This window comes from Lagenorhynchus albirostris, chromosome 21 (genome assembly GCF_949774975.1).
Source record: "Lagenorhynchus albirostris chromosome 21, mLagAlb1.1, whole genome shotgun sequence".
Lineage (NCBI taxonomy): Eukaryota > Metazoa > Chordata > Mammalia > Artiodactyla > Delphinidae > Lagenorhynchus > Lagenorhynchus albirostris.
This window is the reverse complement of record NC_083115.1, coordinates 9922993-9938817: the sequence shown is the minus strand read 5'-3', so window position 1 is coordinate 9938817 and position 15825 is coordinate 9922993. Positions and strand designations below refer to the sequence as shown.

Genomic DNA, 15825 nt, shown 5'->3' with positions numbered 1-15825 from the left:
ATGGGGGCCTGAGATTCTACGTGTCTCCTAACAAGATTCCAGGAGATGCTGGTGCTATTGGTCCTTGGACCCCACTTTGAATAATAATAAGGCTTTTACACTAAGAAAATCCATCTAAGTGAAAGTAAACAGTAGTGAAAGGAGAGTTCTGGTTCGGTTATAGCTGATAATTCCAAAAAGGATTGGCATACCTTAAGCAGATCTAATGTTACTGCACCAGATATTGTATTGATATATCATCTTATGATAGAGATAATGCTAGTTTCCTAGGAAACATCATCTCAGGATTTGTACGAATTAGAAAATTGATTGGGTAAGATTTTTGATCCCCTTCATCTAGTTGTCCTGTGACCAGTGATCTCAAAAGTGTCATCCTAGATGCATAAATGGCAATCTTCTAGTAAATGCGTTTCTTCTCTTAAGGGACTCATGATCTCTCAGCTATTTGTTAATTTCATGATCCTTAAGTAATACGTGCATTTCTTACCTCCAATGGTTCTCTCTCCCTCTCTCTCTTCTCACACACACACATACCATATTCACATATCTTATACCATGTTCTTTGTATGAAACAAGTGGATTATTGTGTGATCAAATTAAGAATGTAAATTTTTAAGATGAAATGGTCATTATAGAATATACTTAGGTCTGAAATTACCTACTTAATTATAGTGTATGTCTATATGGATTTATATAGTCCTGGTTCAGAAACAAATATACAAATAAAAAGCCCACGTAGTGCTTCCCTGGTGGTGCAGTGGTTGAGAGTCCGCCTGCCGATGCAGGGGACACGGGTTCGTGCCCCGGTCTGGGAGGATCCCACGTGCCGCGGAGCGGCTGGGCCCTTGAGCCACGGCCGCTGGGCCTGCGCGTCCGGAGCCTGTGCTCCGCAACGGGAGAGGCCACAGCAGTGACAGGCCCGCGTACCGCAAAAGCAAACAAACCAACCCATGTACTTCAAAACTTTTTATGTCAAATAAGTTATATGGAAAACAAGTTTCCGTATATTTTTCTTAAATTACCTGTGAAGGCACTCTTATTGAAGCATGCAGAATGACATCTTCATGAGAAATGACCCAACCTCACAGGTTATAGTTCTTATTTCTGTATTTCTCTAGGCAGATCTTCCTCTACTCAGTGAAGCAAAAATATTATAAATGAAAATAACCAGTTCATTTAAAAAAATATATTTTGAAGAACTGAAAAAACTGTATCAATACAAGATGTTTGTTGTTAAGCTTGTGGCCTCTCCCATTGCGGAGCACAGGCTCCGGACGCGCAGGCTCAGCGGCCATGGCTCACAGGCCCAGCCGCTCCGCGGCATATGGGATCTTCCCGGACCGGGGCACGAACCCGTGTCCCCTGCATCGGCAGGCGGACTCTCAACCACTGCGCCACCAGGGAAGCCCCCGATATTATTTTTAATGATCATAATTATACTTTGTTTACTCAAGTACTTATAGGGCTGAAAATCTGGAACTGCTAGTATTTATTCTTACAAGCCATTCTTCATGAAATAGGTGAAGCAGATGTACCAAATCACTTGAGAACATTTTTTGGCACTGAATTTGGCTTTAAGGGAAATGAAAAAAAATCAACCTTATATTAGCAAAAATGAATCGTTTTTTTCACATCTCTTTGATGCCAAAAAGATGTTTATTTTTATTTACTCTGGAGAAGAAAGGGTTGTAAGTAAATCATGAGGTGTGTGCATGATGGTTATGGCCTAGATGAACTATTACTAATAATCATGGCTATGGTTGTGGAGGACCTGTAAGAGGTATATTTGCGTCCTGGAACTTTTTGATGAATTAGTGTATGATACTGGGTAAAATGAATCCATTCTGAAATGCTTTAGTTACTGGAGTGACAGCAACAAAAAGAGCAGTTGTAAAGGACTTCCATATTTAGGCACAGCCCCATCACAAGGCTTTAAGAAGAGTATTCTACCAGGATTCTGGAATTTTGATAGGCAAATGTATACGAGTGAGTAAAATGTAGATTTTATACAGTTTCAAAACAATTTACCCTAAAAGCAAAATGACATTTATTAAATACCTCAGTAGAGGAATAACTGTTTAAATTTTAGAAGTGTATTTGCCTTTGACTTGAGATAATTGGATGAAGTGAAATTTGTACTAATAAAAATCTGCCTCTTCCGTTCACCATTAAAAATAAGACCTAATTTGTAATATCTTTAAAACAAAAAGAGATGTAGTTTTTCTTCTCAGTAATCACTAGAGTGTGAAAGTGCTTGACTTCTATTGTAGTTTGTTGATTTCACTTATCAAGATACCTATGAAATGAAGTACAAAATGGTGTCTACAAAAGAAAAAGCTCAGAATCATTTAAACAATAAAAGATGGTGGACGGAACCTTATAAGCTCTTACCGAAACCCGTGTTTTAACATAGTGAGTCAATTGATCAGTGACAACTTCAGAAATGCCCAAGGGAAAATGACTTAGCTGCCCAGAACTTGCCACTTCTTTTCAACTTTTCAACCTCACTCTAGTTAAGTTTCAGTTAACTGATCTTATGAAGACTGAAGCAAACAACAGAAATATATACCCCGCAGTTTTCATGGGACATGGTTTTCTAAATGTTTTGTCTTCTCCTTTCTTTTACGTTGTTCAGCTACCAGGTCATTTGTAGGAGCCTCCATGTTCCATAGGAGGAAATTGCCAGTCTGAAAGTTCAGTGTCTTTAGCGTTCGATTGCTTATTACATTTTTACCCTCTAGGTGCCAACCTGGATTCACTGGAGCGAGATGTACTGAGAATGTGCCCATGAAAGTCCAAACCCAAGAAAGTATGTTAAAATAATCTGAAATTTGCTTTCTCCCCCAAACTACAGCAACAATCACTACCGCTTGGTGGTTTTACAACTCAGTTGTGACTGATTCCTTTTGTTCTAATTATGGTTTAACCACTCAGGGCATAAACCCATTCAATGAGACCTTGTTTAACTGTGTCTCAACACAGACCCCAATGGTCATCAGTTTTATAAAAGAATGACCCATCAGGATGGTCGGTGATGCTGGTGATCGTGGCGGGCCAGCCAACCAGAACTCCTTTCCTTCCAACGTTTTGGACCAATGCTGTCAAATAGAAAACCTAGTTAAAGGAAACATCTGCTTTCACTTCAAGTGACTCCCTTTGAGAGAATGCGGTCACTTAAAATGCTGGGATCTTTCTATCATTTCTGTCCAAATTTTTAACCCTTTGTGGGAAATGCCAGAGTCTAAAAGCCACGATTAGGACAAAGACTCAGTTCCTGAGGGTGAACTCACCAAGTTCAATCAAATGTCACTGAAGGAGCTTCTTTCTAGCATATATTCACCTCTTCTCTTTTTCTCTGTTTTTTCTACCATTGTTTTTTTTTGTTTCTTCTCTCAGGTGCCCAAATGAGTTTACTGGTGATCGCTGCCAAAACTACGTAATGGCCAGCTTCTACAGTACGTCCACTCCCTTTCTGTCTCTGCCTGAATAGGAGCATGCTCAGTCGGTGCTGCTTTCTTGTTGCTGCATCTTCCCTCAGATTTCACCTAGCGCTAGATGTGTTTTACCAGGTCTAACATTGACTGCCTCTGCCTGTCGCATGAGAACATTAACAAAAGCGATTGTATTACTTCCTCTGTTCATGACTAGTTGGCTCCGAGATGCTCATAGGTGTGTGAGGCTCCGATGTTTCTGAAATTGATCTTGAATGATGTGATACAAAATGATAGTCTGTATCACACAGTGCGATGATAATAAAGGCATTTAAAAGTCTCACTTTTATTGATAAAATAAAATCATTCCACTGGACAGTCCATCTTCTTTATAAAATGACCCCATCCTGAAAAGGATGTTCGCTAAGTTGTAACCAGTACACACTTGAAATGATGGTAAGTTCATTTCGGTTCAGAATGTGTTATTTCTAACAAATAAACAGAATAAAAAGAGTGCAGATGTTTCTCTTCATTAACCAAACAGTTTGCATTTAAGTTTAAAAAAAGCACTGAGTAGGAAAATTAAAAACAAACAAACATCTTACAGCAAAGGAAATAGCCAGGCTTCTATTGACCTTGTTTAGGAAAAAAGTGATTTGGGTCTAAATGATTTTTAGATGAATTGTTAAATCATTTATCTATGTTATTCTAGTTTCAGTAATAATTTTAGGAAAATTGTTTTAAAATATTTATTAGTTACCTTGAAATATCACAGTTCACTGCTAGATATATATTTTTTAATGAGAACTGGGAAATTTTGATCGACTTCTGTGGCTTCATGAAGTCTTGGACATCATTCCTAAAGGACCCAATTCACATTGTATATAATTGCACGGATAACTAAACTATGTCTTTCTCCTGCTTTTGTGAATGAGGACTGTAGCTTTTAATTCTGGAGCTTTCAAAGCATTATATTTAAAATGGATTCCATATTGTTATCCATTTAGATCAAAGGTTGACAAATTTTTTTCTGTAAAGGATCAGATGGTACATACTTCTGTGTTTGCAGACCATACCGTCAGTGTCGTAACCACAGAAAACTTGGCCACTGTAGCACAGAAGCAGTCATAAACAATGCATGAACTCATAAGCATGGCTGTGTACTATTGAAACTTTATTTACAAAAGCATCATAATGGATTTGTCAACCTCTGATTCAGACTGTCAATTTCTCACCCCAAGAAATATTTCACATAGCGTATTAGGGTATAAGTTCATGTAACACAAGAAACAGTGATAGCAATTGGTCATTTGGGGGCTCTGAAAGAATGAGATTTGACTCTCACTTGTATACATGCAAAGAATAAGATTCTGTTCCTTATGTTAACAGACATGGAAGAATAAAGAAATTTCATATGCATTATGGGGCGATTAGGCCCATACTAGTCAAACTATTTTTTTTTTTTTTTTTTTTTAGTGAGGTGGTACTTATTATGTATTTACAAAGGCTACAGGTCAAAAATTATGTTACAGACCATTTTATGTTGTGAAAAATTGGTAAATTGGCATTGCTAAATTTTCAAACACGGTCTCCCCTTTATTCAGAATCTTTAAAATGCCTTTAGTGGACAGAATTGTTCTCTCTACAGCTGTAGAATATTGTTACAAAGGTAGATAAGATGGAAAGTAAAAACAGAAGGTAAAAGTAGAATTTTACTTAATATAGTAATTTCCTTTTAGAAATGTGTTTGTATTCAAATGACACAGATTTAGCAAATCCATGTGACTGTGTAAATTCAATACATTTATATTTTAGAATTTAATGAAAATTCTGAACATGTGCATTGTACTTAAAATTTTGGAATACCATTGTGCACTGAAAGCAATGTTGAAGTACCAGATAGAGAAAAGCATTAGAAAATGAAGATATTCCCCCCAAATGATAATGCAGTGAGATCTGATGGTAATAACCTGAAAAAATGTTCTCAGCTTCTCTTTTAGACCATTTTCTCTTTCATAAGATATAATTTTAAAATAGCTACTGTGTATTTAATCTGAGTGTGATTCCTTGAATAAATTCTTTAGTAAGCTTTCAGTGGCACTTTTGGAAGATGTCCAGGAAAGCAGCATTTATTTTTAACCTGATTTAACAAAGATTGATAGGAAGCACATTTATAAACAAAATCTGTAGTGACTACGCATCAGCGCTGCCTCACGTCTGGAAAAGCAAGAGCCTTCAATCAGAAGCTGCTTTCCAAAATCGTCTTGCCCAGAGTTAATTTTCTAACTTCCATGTCTTAAATTCTCAATGTTTATTTCTGCAGACCTTCACATAGAAGGTAGGGAAATAAATGTTTGCTGCTCTGGGAACTTTATGTTCAAGTAACAATGAAGGCTACACAAAAACTAAAAAGTGATGCCACCATGGTAATGTTTAAAATTTACTTATTGGTGTTCATAAAGTTTGAAATGCATAACATACATTTTAAAAGAAAAGATATTCCCCAGCTTCAAAGAGAAACATTGTTCAACTTACCCAACCACATTTTCAGTTGAAGAATCACATCCTAAAAGAATGTACAATTTTTTAAATGCTTATTAACACATAACTTACATTATTAGGATTTAATACAGTTTGTCTGGTCAGGGTGTCCTATGGGACATTTATTGATTTATAAAAACTGATTTAAAATATAAAAGAAAGGAACACATGTATATTTTATAGAGTGTTCTTGAAGGAAGCCATTTTCCTTGAAATAAAACATATTTATAATACTTTCTAGGAAGATATTGTCAAGGTTAGTCAGCTTCAAATTTCACCCTTCTTGACACTGAATTCCTACTTGAAAGGATTGTGTTCATCATTGTGTGTGTGTGTGTGAGAGAGAGTGCGTGTGTGTGTGTGTGTGTGTGTGTGTGTGTGTATAGAGAGATAGACAATTGATAATCAATTTATAGACGTTATAGAAAAAAAGCACTCACAGCTTCAATAGTTACAGGCAGTATGGAGCAAATAGGTCATGTATAAACTAACATTTAATAGGAAGTAATTATAGAATAGCCCAAATTATAGACTATTATAAAAGAGTACAATTTTAGAACTTGTAGGCATATTCTCAGAATGAGTAAACTTAGCCTTAAAAGTATTTTTGAACCATAGGTTACTAGTGCCTAAATTATTTGTGTTGACTTTTCTAAATGTTTTAAAAACTCTCTGAAGTTATTCATTTCTTTATCAAACATGTGTATCTTGCTGAAAGCAGAATAAAGACACACTCAACCTATGACAAAATTATCATTAACTCCAGCTGAGCGTTAGTGAGATTTCACTGTGTGTGTTTTTGTGAATGCATCAATACTTGCTCATGGCATGTGGAAACTTGGAAGGAAGGAGAGAGTTTCCTATTACATTTCGAAGGGCTCAGTGGCAATATGGGTTGGTATATGTGAAAAAAAAAAATCTACATTTGTAAAGGTAAGTCGAAAATTAGAAGTCAGGTGCTAAATTGCTCCTATTTAGAAATGACATTGACAGGACCCCTCTAGAAACCTCAGAGGGGCAGAAAGTCAAGAGGACACCTACCTCTTTGAGATTATTTGCATAAGGAGACCCAAGATGTTAAGGAACAAAATCCTGAATGTCTTCAGATTTAACAGAAATTATAATTGCATGTATGGACAATTTCAGTTTTTAAAAAAGTTGTTTTCTTGTTCTTTTCTCTAATGCAATTGAAAATTTAAATTAACCTACAGGTTAATCAGTTTTCTTCAAACTATTCTAAAAATCCTAAAACAAAGGATTAGCGAGTCCATATTTAATAGTTTCTGAAGACTCTTAGATTTAAATTAATTTTTTATATTGCTTACTGCACAGCAGGAAATCACATGTAGAAAAGGAAACTAAATTGTTTACAGTAACCTTCGTGTTTTTGAGTCACTAATTTAATTTGAAAAATGGAGTGGCCAGGCAGAAGTTCAATAGGAAACATAGGATATGTAATAAGCCTAAGCCAACATTAGATTAAATAGAAAACATAGAAAGTAACGACCTCTTCAGAAAATGAAACGTGTGTGTGACTCCTACTTTTCTTGACTCACAATGAAAGAAATGTAGCCACCAATAGTAAAGAAAGATAGATTCGAGGAGCATTTGCTGTGGGACTAGTGTGACCGATGCATGCCTCTGCTTGTTTCCTTGTTAGGGCTTCGAGCCAGAAGAGATTCCAATTTTAAGTACCAATTTCCCTTTGAATTACTGAAATTGGAGCTGCCTGATATGAATGACTTCCCATGAAATGAAATTAGAGTTAGGCTCACAGACTTACCTATAAAACTGTAAATGCAGTAATATGTATGCATGAGCATGCTACTAATTTCATTGAAGACTTAACCAAGCTTTCTATGCAACTAATATAGACAATTAGCAGTGTTCACGTAGGCATGGAATCATGATTCTCTTCTCTGGAAAGAGTTTCTGTAGTTATCTCTTGATTTTAACCCTTAAATTATTACTGACGTAGGAGGAAAAGGCAAGAGATGGAGAGGGTTCTAGGGAGAAAAACTGAGTCACTTTCTCACGTAAATGCGTAAGGAAATTTATGATCAGTTCTTCGGAAAATGAATTTTGGTATCTTGCTGTTCCGAAGTTTATATGGAGGAAACAAATGCGGGGGGTAATGTCAGTTTGTCAAATTGAATGTTGCACAGAGGCAAGAGAAATTCGTTTGGATTGGAAAAAGTTGTTAATTTTGCTGTGAACATTGTGCAACCAAAGTAACCCTACATCCTCTGGCTTTAAATTTATGAAAAATGTAGGTGATTTGCCTGAGTACCCTGGACTCAAGGCAAACGGAACTCTCTGTTATATAAAGTGCCTCTTTATCATTGTTACTAGATGCACTATCTATATATCTAGATCATCTATATATATAGATATAGATTTTTTATATCTAGGAAACTTCATTTCCTTAAGAGGTGGCAAGTTTCTTTTTTTAAATCTAAATTCTTGAAATATCCCAGGAGCTATCAGAGTTTTGAGGGCCGTGAAATTAATCAGAAGTAAACCTACATCCATGCAGTAAGTGGCCCAAAGTAAATCTCCAGATATGTCTGTTCCCCACGCTGTTGAACCCCTCTGCTGTTGGCAGACATACTTCATGTCTCCTTTATTCCACAGGGTCACCCTGTGAGGCATTTATCAATATCATAAGCATTTTGTCAACAAGAAATTAACTTGTCCAAAGTCACTGAACAGGTAAATGGCAGAGAAAGGACCTGAAACGAGGATGACTCCAAACATACTTAACCTCCTCCTTTCCCTTCTCTATATGAGGGGCTTTGTTCACGTCCAAACTGATGCTTCTGTAAGAGAAATACCCCTCTACCACATGTTTTCAAACTTAACAGATGCCTTGTCATATTTGGGGGACTGTCCTGGTACATCTCTAATCAGTGACCAAGGGAAGAAAGATAGACCACAGAACCCCTCTGTTTTTATCCTGCCCCTCCTTCCCACCTGCCTCTCCACCACCCACGCACAAATAAGGAAATCCTGAAGGGCCGCACATGATGAAATTTGGTTAACAACTTTTTGTTTCAAGAATGGAATGGGTCCTTTCCAGAGGTTTTTGGTTTTTTCTGTTTGTTTGTTTGTTTTGGTTTTTCGGCCCCATTTCGTCACTTGAGCCTGTGCAGGTTCTGCTGGTCCTGCAATCCCGGTCCCTCGTCAGTCAGGTCTGCCAGGACTGTGGGCTGTGAGCACACAACTTTGAGTCACTTTCCCTGGGCAGCCCTGCAGCTTCCCTGGGTGCCTGTGCCCTTCAGCTGTCATCTGGGCATCGGAGCTAAGCACTGGGAAGTGATCATCTAATTGGCTCTTCGTGATTTGAAGAAGTAGTAAATTAAATTTAACTAAAGAACCCAGGAATTGCATCCTCCCCCCGCCTCTTTTTTCAACCAATTGAAAAAGTGAGGCATTCAGAGCTGTCCTATGCCACACAGGAATTATATGGAAAACTGGAAGCAGGCTCCAGTGCCCCAGTGCCCCGTCTGGCTTTTTGAGCAGAAATGTTTGCTCCTTGTCATGTAAGTGGTGGAGAGAGTAGAAGGTTTGGAGAAAAGGAAATAGTTTTAAAAAAATAACTAAAGCAACAAGAAATATTAGAGCATAGCTATATAAATCCATTGTGATGAAATTTTCCAACCAAATTACTTGGCTTCACCTCCTAGCTCTGCCACTGTGTGTCTTTGGGCAAAACAATTTCACCTCCCTGGAACTTCAAGTCTGCCTTTTGAAAAGAGAAGAATGAAATAATGCCAAATGCTGTCTCTGATGATAAATACAGTATTCTATTCCCAAATAATGAAATAGCATAGAGAAGAGTTCAGCCGTACAACTTCTCCCTCAGTAAGGTCTTTTAAGGGTTAATAAAGACACAGTGTGCTGGTATTTGCGCACCTCTTAAAAGAGAAGTTCCCTCTGTGGACTCATGGGGGCGTACCTGAGCACTGCTTCCTTAACCATCCGCCGTTTGTCTGTTCAATGTGCACGCACAGAGCCATAATAGTCGTGTGTAATGTGTTTTGGAGTGCAGTGTATTGCTCTTTTCTGAAACTTTTTCCCTTTCTTTCTTTTTTTTTTGTCAACTTTCTGCATTGGCAGAGCATCTTGGGATTGAATTTATGGGTATGGACCAATCATCATTCCTTTTAGCCTGCAGAATTTAGAGCCTATGAGCTGAAACCCTTTTTTTTTCCCCCTGTCTATTCTTCCCTTTCAGTTCCTAACTAATTTCCTTTCTCTTTAGAAGGGATCATACAGCTATAACAGTGATTTCTTTGCCTTCAATCTATGGTTAGTTTACCAACATGGTACTGAGTGCACCAGCTTTTAGATTCCCAGTTTTCACTTAGAGTTTAAAATCACCTTACCTGCTGCAAATTCACATATATCCCATGTTCTCTGACCCACTTGTTGATCTGGCCATGCTGTTATTTCCGAGCTGGGGTACGTTGGAGTGGTTTATAAGGCTGTAGGAAGAACCAAACCAGAAGCCTGAGAACAGAAGAAGCTTTACATACATCAGCGTAAGAACGCTCCACGTTTTAGGCTGATGGGAGCTTGACATACAATGTAAAAATCATCTATTAATATAGTAACATCTTAATCTGCAACATATTATATGCATAGACTTGGATTACTCTGGTTTTCTGGAGATACTCAAGCACTGCTCCAGTCGATTTCATTATGTCATGAACAGAAAACAGAATGAAATAGCCTTGTGCTATTTTAGTTGGAAATTCTAGTACTAACAGAATTAAACTTGAGTCACTATATCCCAACAAGTAATCAAATAGACATTTTCACACTGCAAATGTAAAATATCTCCTATGAGCATGTGAACTGGGGGCAGACTTCTTTGGAAAGCCTTCACCCTAAAGAGTTGGAGAAAAGGCCAGTCTTGGGAGGAAGGGGAAGCCATTCTATTCTTCCAGAGGCTCCACAGTGCAGGCCCCCAGGAATGTGACCGTTGGTCAATAAAGCCATGTCCTGATTACAGGAATATCTGGTCCCCAACCAGCTGGTGTCAGTGACATCATGCGGTGAGAGCATCTTATAGCTGTTGCTTACATTTCAATGATAACATCACAGTCTACACCTAATGTACTTCCCATAATTTGTGGAAAATCAGGTTGTTACAAGCTCTATCCATTCCAGGGGTAGAAACTCAATTAATTGCTCATTGCCCCCAAAAATATTCCAAGAGAAAACTATTCATTTGATGGGAATAGCCCCACATTCATGTGAGTGGTCCTTTGCACATCAGAGAACGTCACCCAAGAGTAAGGAACACAAGAGGTCCCACCAACATCCCGCAGGGGGCAGGTGGTCTACACGAGGGGAGTTATCTATTCAGGTTACTTTCCTTGGGATAAAAATTATCCCACTTCGAAATAGACTTATTGGCCTTACCTGAAAGGAAGAAAAAAATACCACCATCACCTCCCCTCTTCTCCCTAACAGCATCTTTCCTGCTTTATCACTTTAGGGTATAATTATTAAATTTAATATTTCTCTTCCCAAACAATGAAGTAGGGTGATGGATATTTCAGATGTATAACCTCCCTCAGTAAGATCTGAAGGGTTAGTAAAGGCACACTGATGTGGTACCCACACCAGGGGTTACCTTGGTAAGCTTAAGGTTTGACCTCTTAAGGGCAAACCTTCCAGAGGTTCCAAAGTCCCCAGCCAGCCAGAACATTCCATCCTTAAGGAAAATCCGACTTTAAAGGTCAATTAAAATTGAGACAGCCAAGGCTTCTGTCTCTTGGCCTAGCCAGATCAGTCTGAAAAACATGCTTGATCTGGTTCATTCGATGCATCCAGCCAAACCATAAGGTCTCAGAAGTGTTGCAACTCATTAATAAGGCAGATCCGCCAACGAGCCTGATGGATTCTTTTTTTCAACGCTGCCTCTAATCTGTTCTTGTCCTATTGACCCCGTCACACTAGGAAAAAAATAAGGGGGGGGGGAGGGTTTTTTAAAAAACTCATTGTTTATATTATTGTTCATCAGGTATTTCTCTTTGAACACATTTATTTTGTGAGGGTCACCTGATCTAGTAAACCACTGGAAAATCAGAAACTTAGATGAAAAACATTTAACGCAAACATGCTGATGTGAATACAGAACCCTGATCCACATCTGTGTTCTAGGGGCCTTGGTTTTAATTAGCTCGTTTAGCACTTTTCTTTTGCCCTTTGGCCTTTACTGGGCTGCCTTTCTATTTCCATGATTGATTTTCCTGGAAAAACTGTGTCTTCTGACATAACCTAGGAAGAATGGGCAAGTCATCATATACGATTTGTTCACAAACCCAAATTAGTCTATTTTATAATTAACCACCACCAAAAAACTTGCCAAAGAGGCCGTGAGAGGCACGATGCCTTTCCCCCTATGGCCCTTGGCTAGGTCCTCTTTTTGCAGTGTGCAGAAGCAATTTCCCAGGTTTCTCTAAAGATAGAATGGGAAGATGGCAATGCTGCCAAGTGCTTGCCATTTGGAAAGAAGAAAACAATAGAGTAAGCGAAAGAGGTATAGTAGGGTCTTCATTTTCTAGGCAATGACACTTTCACACTTCTGGTTTGTAACCAGTTCATCACAACCAAAGGATCCCTGCTCCGTGTCCTGCATCCCTGGAGAAGGACCAGTGGGGCGATGCCTTTGCTGCTTAGACTTAGTGCTGAAAACTGATCCGGGTGCCCGGTCCAGGCGGAGGCCCCAGGGGCATCAGCTCACAGATTAACACCTTATGAAATTGAATTCCCTGTCCTGTGTCTATGTGGGAGGGGAGGTAGGAGGCAGCAGACACTCGCAATTAACATACAAGCATCCACGTGCCACGTCCTCATTTGACTTTTGCGGCACAAAACTACGTGACACCGCTCTATGTCTCCTGGTCCGTTGTCGCCCCGCAATGCACCAGCTGCACCAGCTGCTTTGCTTTCTAATTGTGGCTTCCCCGTGACCGCCAGTCTAGGTTAGGAGTTATGCTGTATGGGATAACCCTTCCAAATCTGCATCCACCTTTCCTCCCACCCCAGCACTTCCTCCCTCTGGTTTTCTTTTATGTATTTATTTTTCCTCCCTTAGTACCAGGCATGCTGTGCCAGGGACTTCAGATTGCTCCTTCACTTCTTAACCTTGTTTTCCCTCCTACCTGGCTTCCTCCCTCTCTCCGTCATTCTGTCAGCCCGTCTGTCCTGTCCGTTTGTTTCTTTTCCACTTCCAACACTTTTGGTTTGTTTTTGTATAATCTCTGCAGCATTCTGGTCTCTTACTTCTTTCTCTTCCTCCTGTTAATAATAATCAGTGCTCTTATTAATTTGATTTGACAATGTTCCTGACCTGTTAACTGGAATTTGATTACCATGGGCTTGGCTTGTAGGAAATGTTTTGTTTAATGATAAAGTCTACTGTATCACAGAAATTACATTGCACTTTTTCATTTCAAGAAGACTTCCAGCGACTTGCCCTCTCTCAGCAGAGAAAAAAAGTGTGGTTGCTGAGACAGAGAATGTAAACTGAAAATGTTCCATAAGGCCCCATGTTGATGTCCAGATAAGAGACCTTCATCGGTAAAATATTCCCCAGTTCTTGACCAGCTTGTTAATCAGAAGAGCAAATACAGCTCACCCCGCTTATTATGCATCAGTCGAGTTCTCTTTCTCATTGAACGCGTGAATCTCTCCCAATAATACGTGTGATTGGACTGGTTGGAAGCTTAGCTCCTAAGAGGATCAGGTTCACCATTAAATCAGCCAATATTGTTAAGAACCTGACCTACCATAGTCTAAGCAAGTTAGCCCCACAAAACCCAACTGGCAAATAGAAAGCCTTCCATGAAGCAGAAACTGGTTGCATTGGGGGGTACAGCAGTACCTTCACCTGGAAGTTCTAAGCATCCCATCTCCTTAGTGCAACCGACATTAGCTAATTGGCCAAGTTGGTCAATGCAGGAGAGTACAATCTATTTCAAATCATGTATCATTCTGTGCCAGTGGTTTTGTAGTGCCATAAACTAGGTCTCTAAGTACAACTGGTGAAGTAATAATAATTGTTCCTCAAAGGACAAATCTTCATCATGGCCCAGGACGGGACGATCCCACCCATCGTATGGGGTTTCTCTGATACAGTGCCCTGCTCTACTCCCTGTCATGGTGCTTACGTTTGCATTCTACTGTTAAGTCATAGGGATCCTGCATCAGTTTTGTTGCTAACTACAAGTCAAGCTCATGTTTGCAAATGTCTTTGATTTTCTCTTTCTTTTTTTAAGTTAGAAGTGGCTCTTTGTAAAGACCACAGGAATGGGAAATAGCTGGGAAATCCAAAGAGGCTCAGGGTGAGGGAGGGGCGGGGGCTGGGAGGATGGGAAGAAGGAAAGAAGGAGACAGAGGGTCCCAGCGGCGCCAATGCCGGCTCCTTTTACTGGTGTTGATTCCTGTTGTCTTTGCAAGAGATTTTAAAAAAAATAAAATCGACAGTTTTAACCAAATCATTATTTTATAATTAATGTTTATGGTGTACCAGTTTAGTACACATATATCTATAACTTATCGTTAAAGTGACTGAATAGTATCAGTTTTTAAATTATAAATGGCCCCCAACGGGCTTTGCCACTTTATGCTCAAACTGTAGTGCAGAGTATGCTGCACCTTAAGTACGTCTGCAAGAGGAATGAAGTGTCCCGTGTGTGTTTCTTGTGAACATGGACAATACAGCATGCCAACTGTTCAGCTGTAAGTCCCGGCGAGGGTCAGGGACGCTTGCTGACGTCTGCTCTCGTCCCTTTCCAGAAGCGGAGGAGCTCTACCAGAAGAGGGTGCTCACCATCACCGGCATCTGCATCGCGCTGCTTGTGGTTGGCATCATGTGTGTGGTGGCCTACTGCAAAACCAAGTAAACGCCCTCCTCACCCCCTCTCCTTAGCCTACTGCAAAACCAAGTAAACGCCCTCCTCACCCCCTCTCCTTAGCCTACTGCAAAACCAAGTAAACGCCCTCCTCACCCCCTCTCCTTAGCCTACTGCAAAACCAAGTAAACGCCCTCCTCACCCCCTCTCCTTAGCCTACTGCAAAACCAAGTAAACGCCCTCCTCACCCCCTCTCCTTAGCCTACTGCAAAACCAAGTAAACGCCCTCCTCACCCCCTCTCCTTAGCCTACTGCAAAACCAAGTAAACGCTCTCCTCACCCCCTCCCCTTAGCGCACAGACAGCCTGGCCGGCAAGCTCCACTGCCTAGTCTTGAGAAAAGGGGGTGGGCGCCACAGAGGGACTTGCTCCTTATTTTTTTCCTCCTGAGTAATCCATTTTGAGGACCTTTCCTAATCACGTACATTAGAAAGCTTTGCCTATTTGTGTGAAAGTGTTCAGAAGACTTCTGATAATTGACCGCAGTCCCACGACCGAAGAAAGGGTGGGAGGGACAGGGTTGTACAGGGACACACGCAGGTGTCTGTGGGGGAGGAGCGTGTCATCTCACTGCTGAGGACACGTCCAACTGTACTCAGACTTAGCGGATAAAGGGAGCATTTGGTGCTGTTTGAAATGCAGGGGTTTTTAAAAAATATGATCGTGATGAATTTTCAGTTCCATCTAATTAGGTGACCGGTTCCAATGCTCCCAAAGTGAGAGATGTACAAAAGGAATCTCACAAGAGGAGAATTAAGCAAAACTCGCTTTGAAAGAATAAAAGAGAAACATGAAAACAGATTTGTGTTTGCCTTGTTGGTCCTTTAAGCTGGGTTCATGTTAACAAATACAATTACCGTTTGACATGAATTCTTTTCATTTTTCTCTCATACGTAGAACTCCTGCTTCAAGGCTGAAAAAATG

General features: G+C 39.8%; 1 protein-coding gene across 11 annotated transcripts in view; it reads left to right on the top strand.

The window, feature by feature from the left end:
* Nucleotides 1-15825, top strand: part of NRG1 (neuregulin 1) — a 1016158-nt gene that overhangs the window by 992446 nt on the left and 7887 nt on the right. For 4 of the 11 annotated variants that reach the window (XM_060136222.1, XM_060136220.1, XM_060136228.1 and 1 more), the window contains 2 exons: nucleotides 2742-2809; nucleotides 14787-14889. In XM_060136222.1, coding sequence (XP_059992205.1) covers nucleotides 2742-2809; nucleotides 14787-14889 — 171 coding nt within the window. Of the gene's footprint in view, nucleotides 1-2741; nucleotides 2810-3396; nucleotides 3491-10091; nucleotides 10116-14786; nucleotides 14890-15825 lie in introns of those variants that run through there. The other 7 variants (XM_060136219.1, XM_060136227.1, XM_060136229.1 and 4 more) reach the window with 4 other exon arrangements.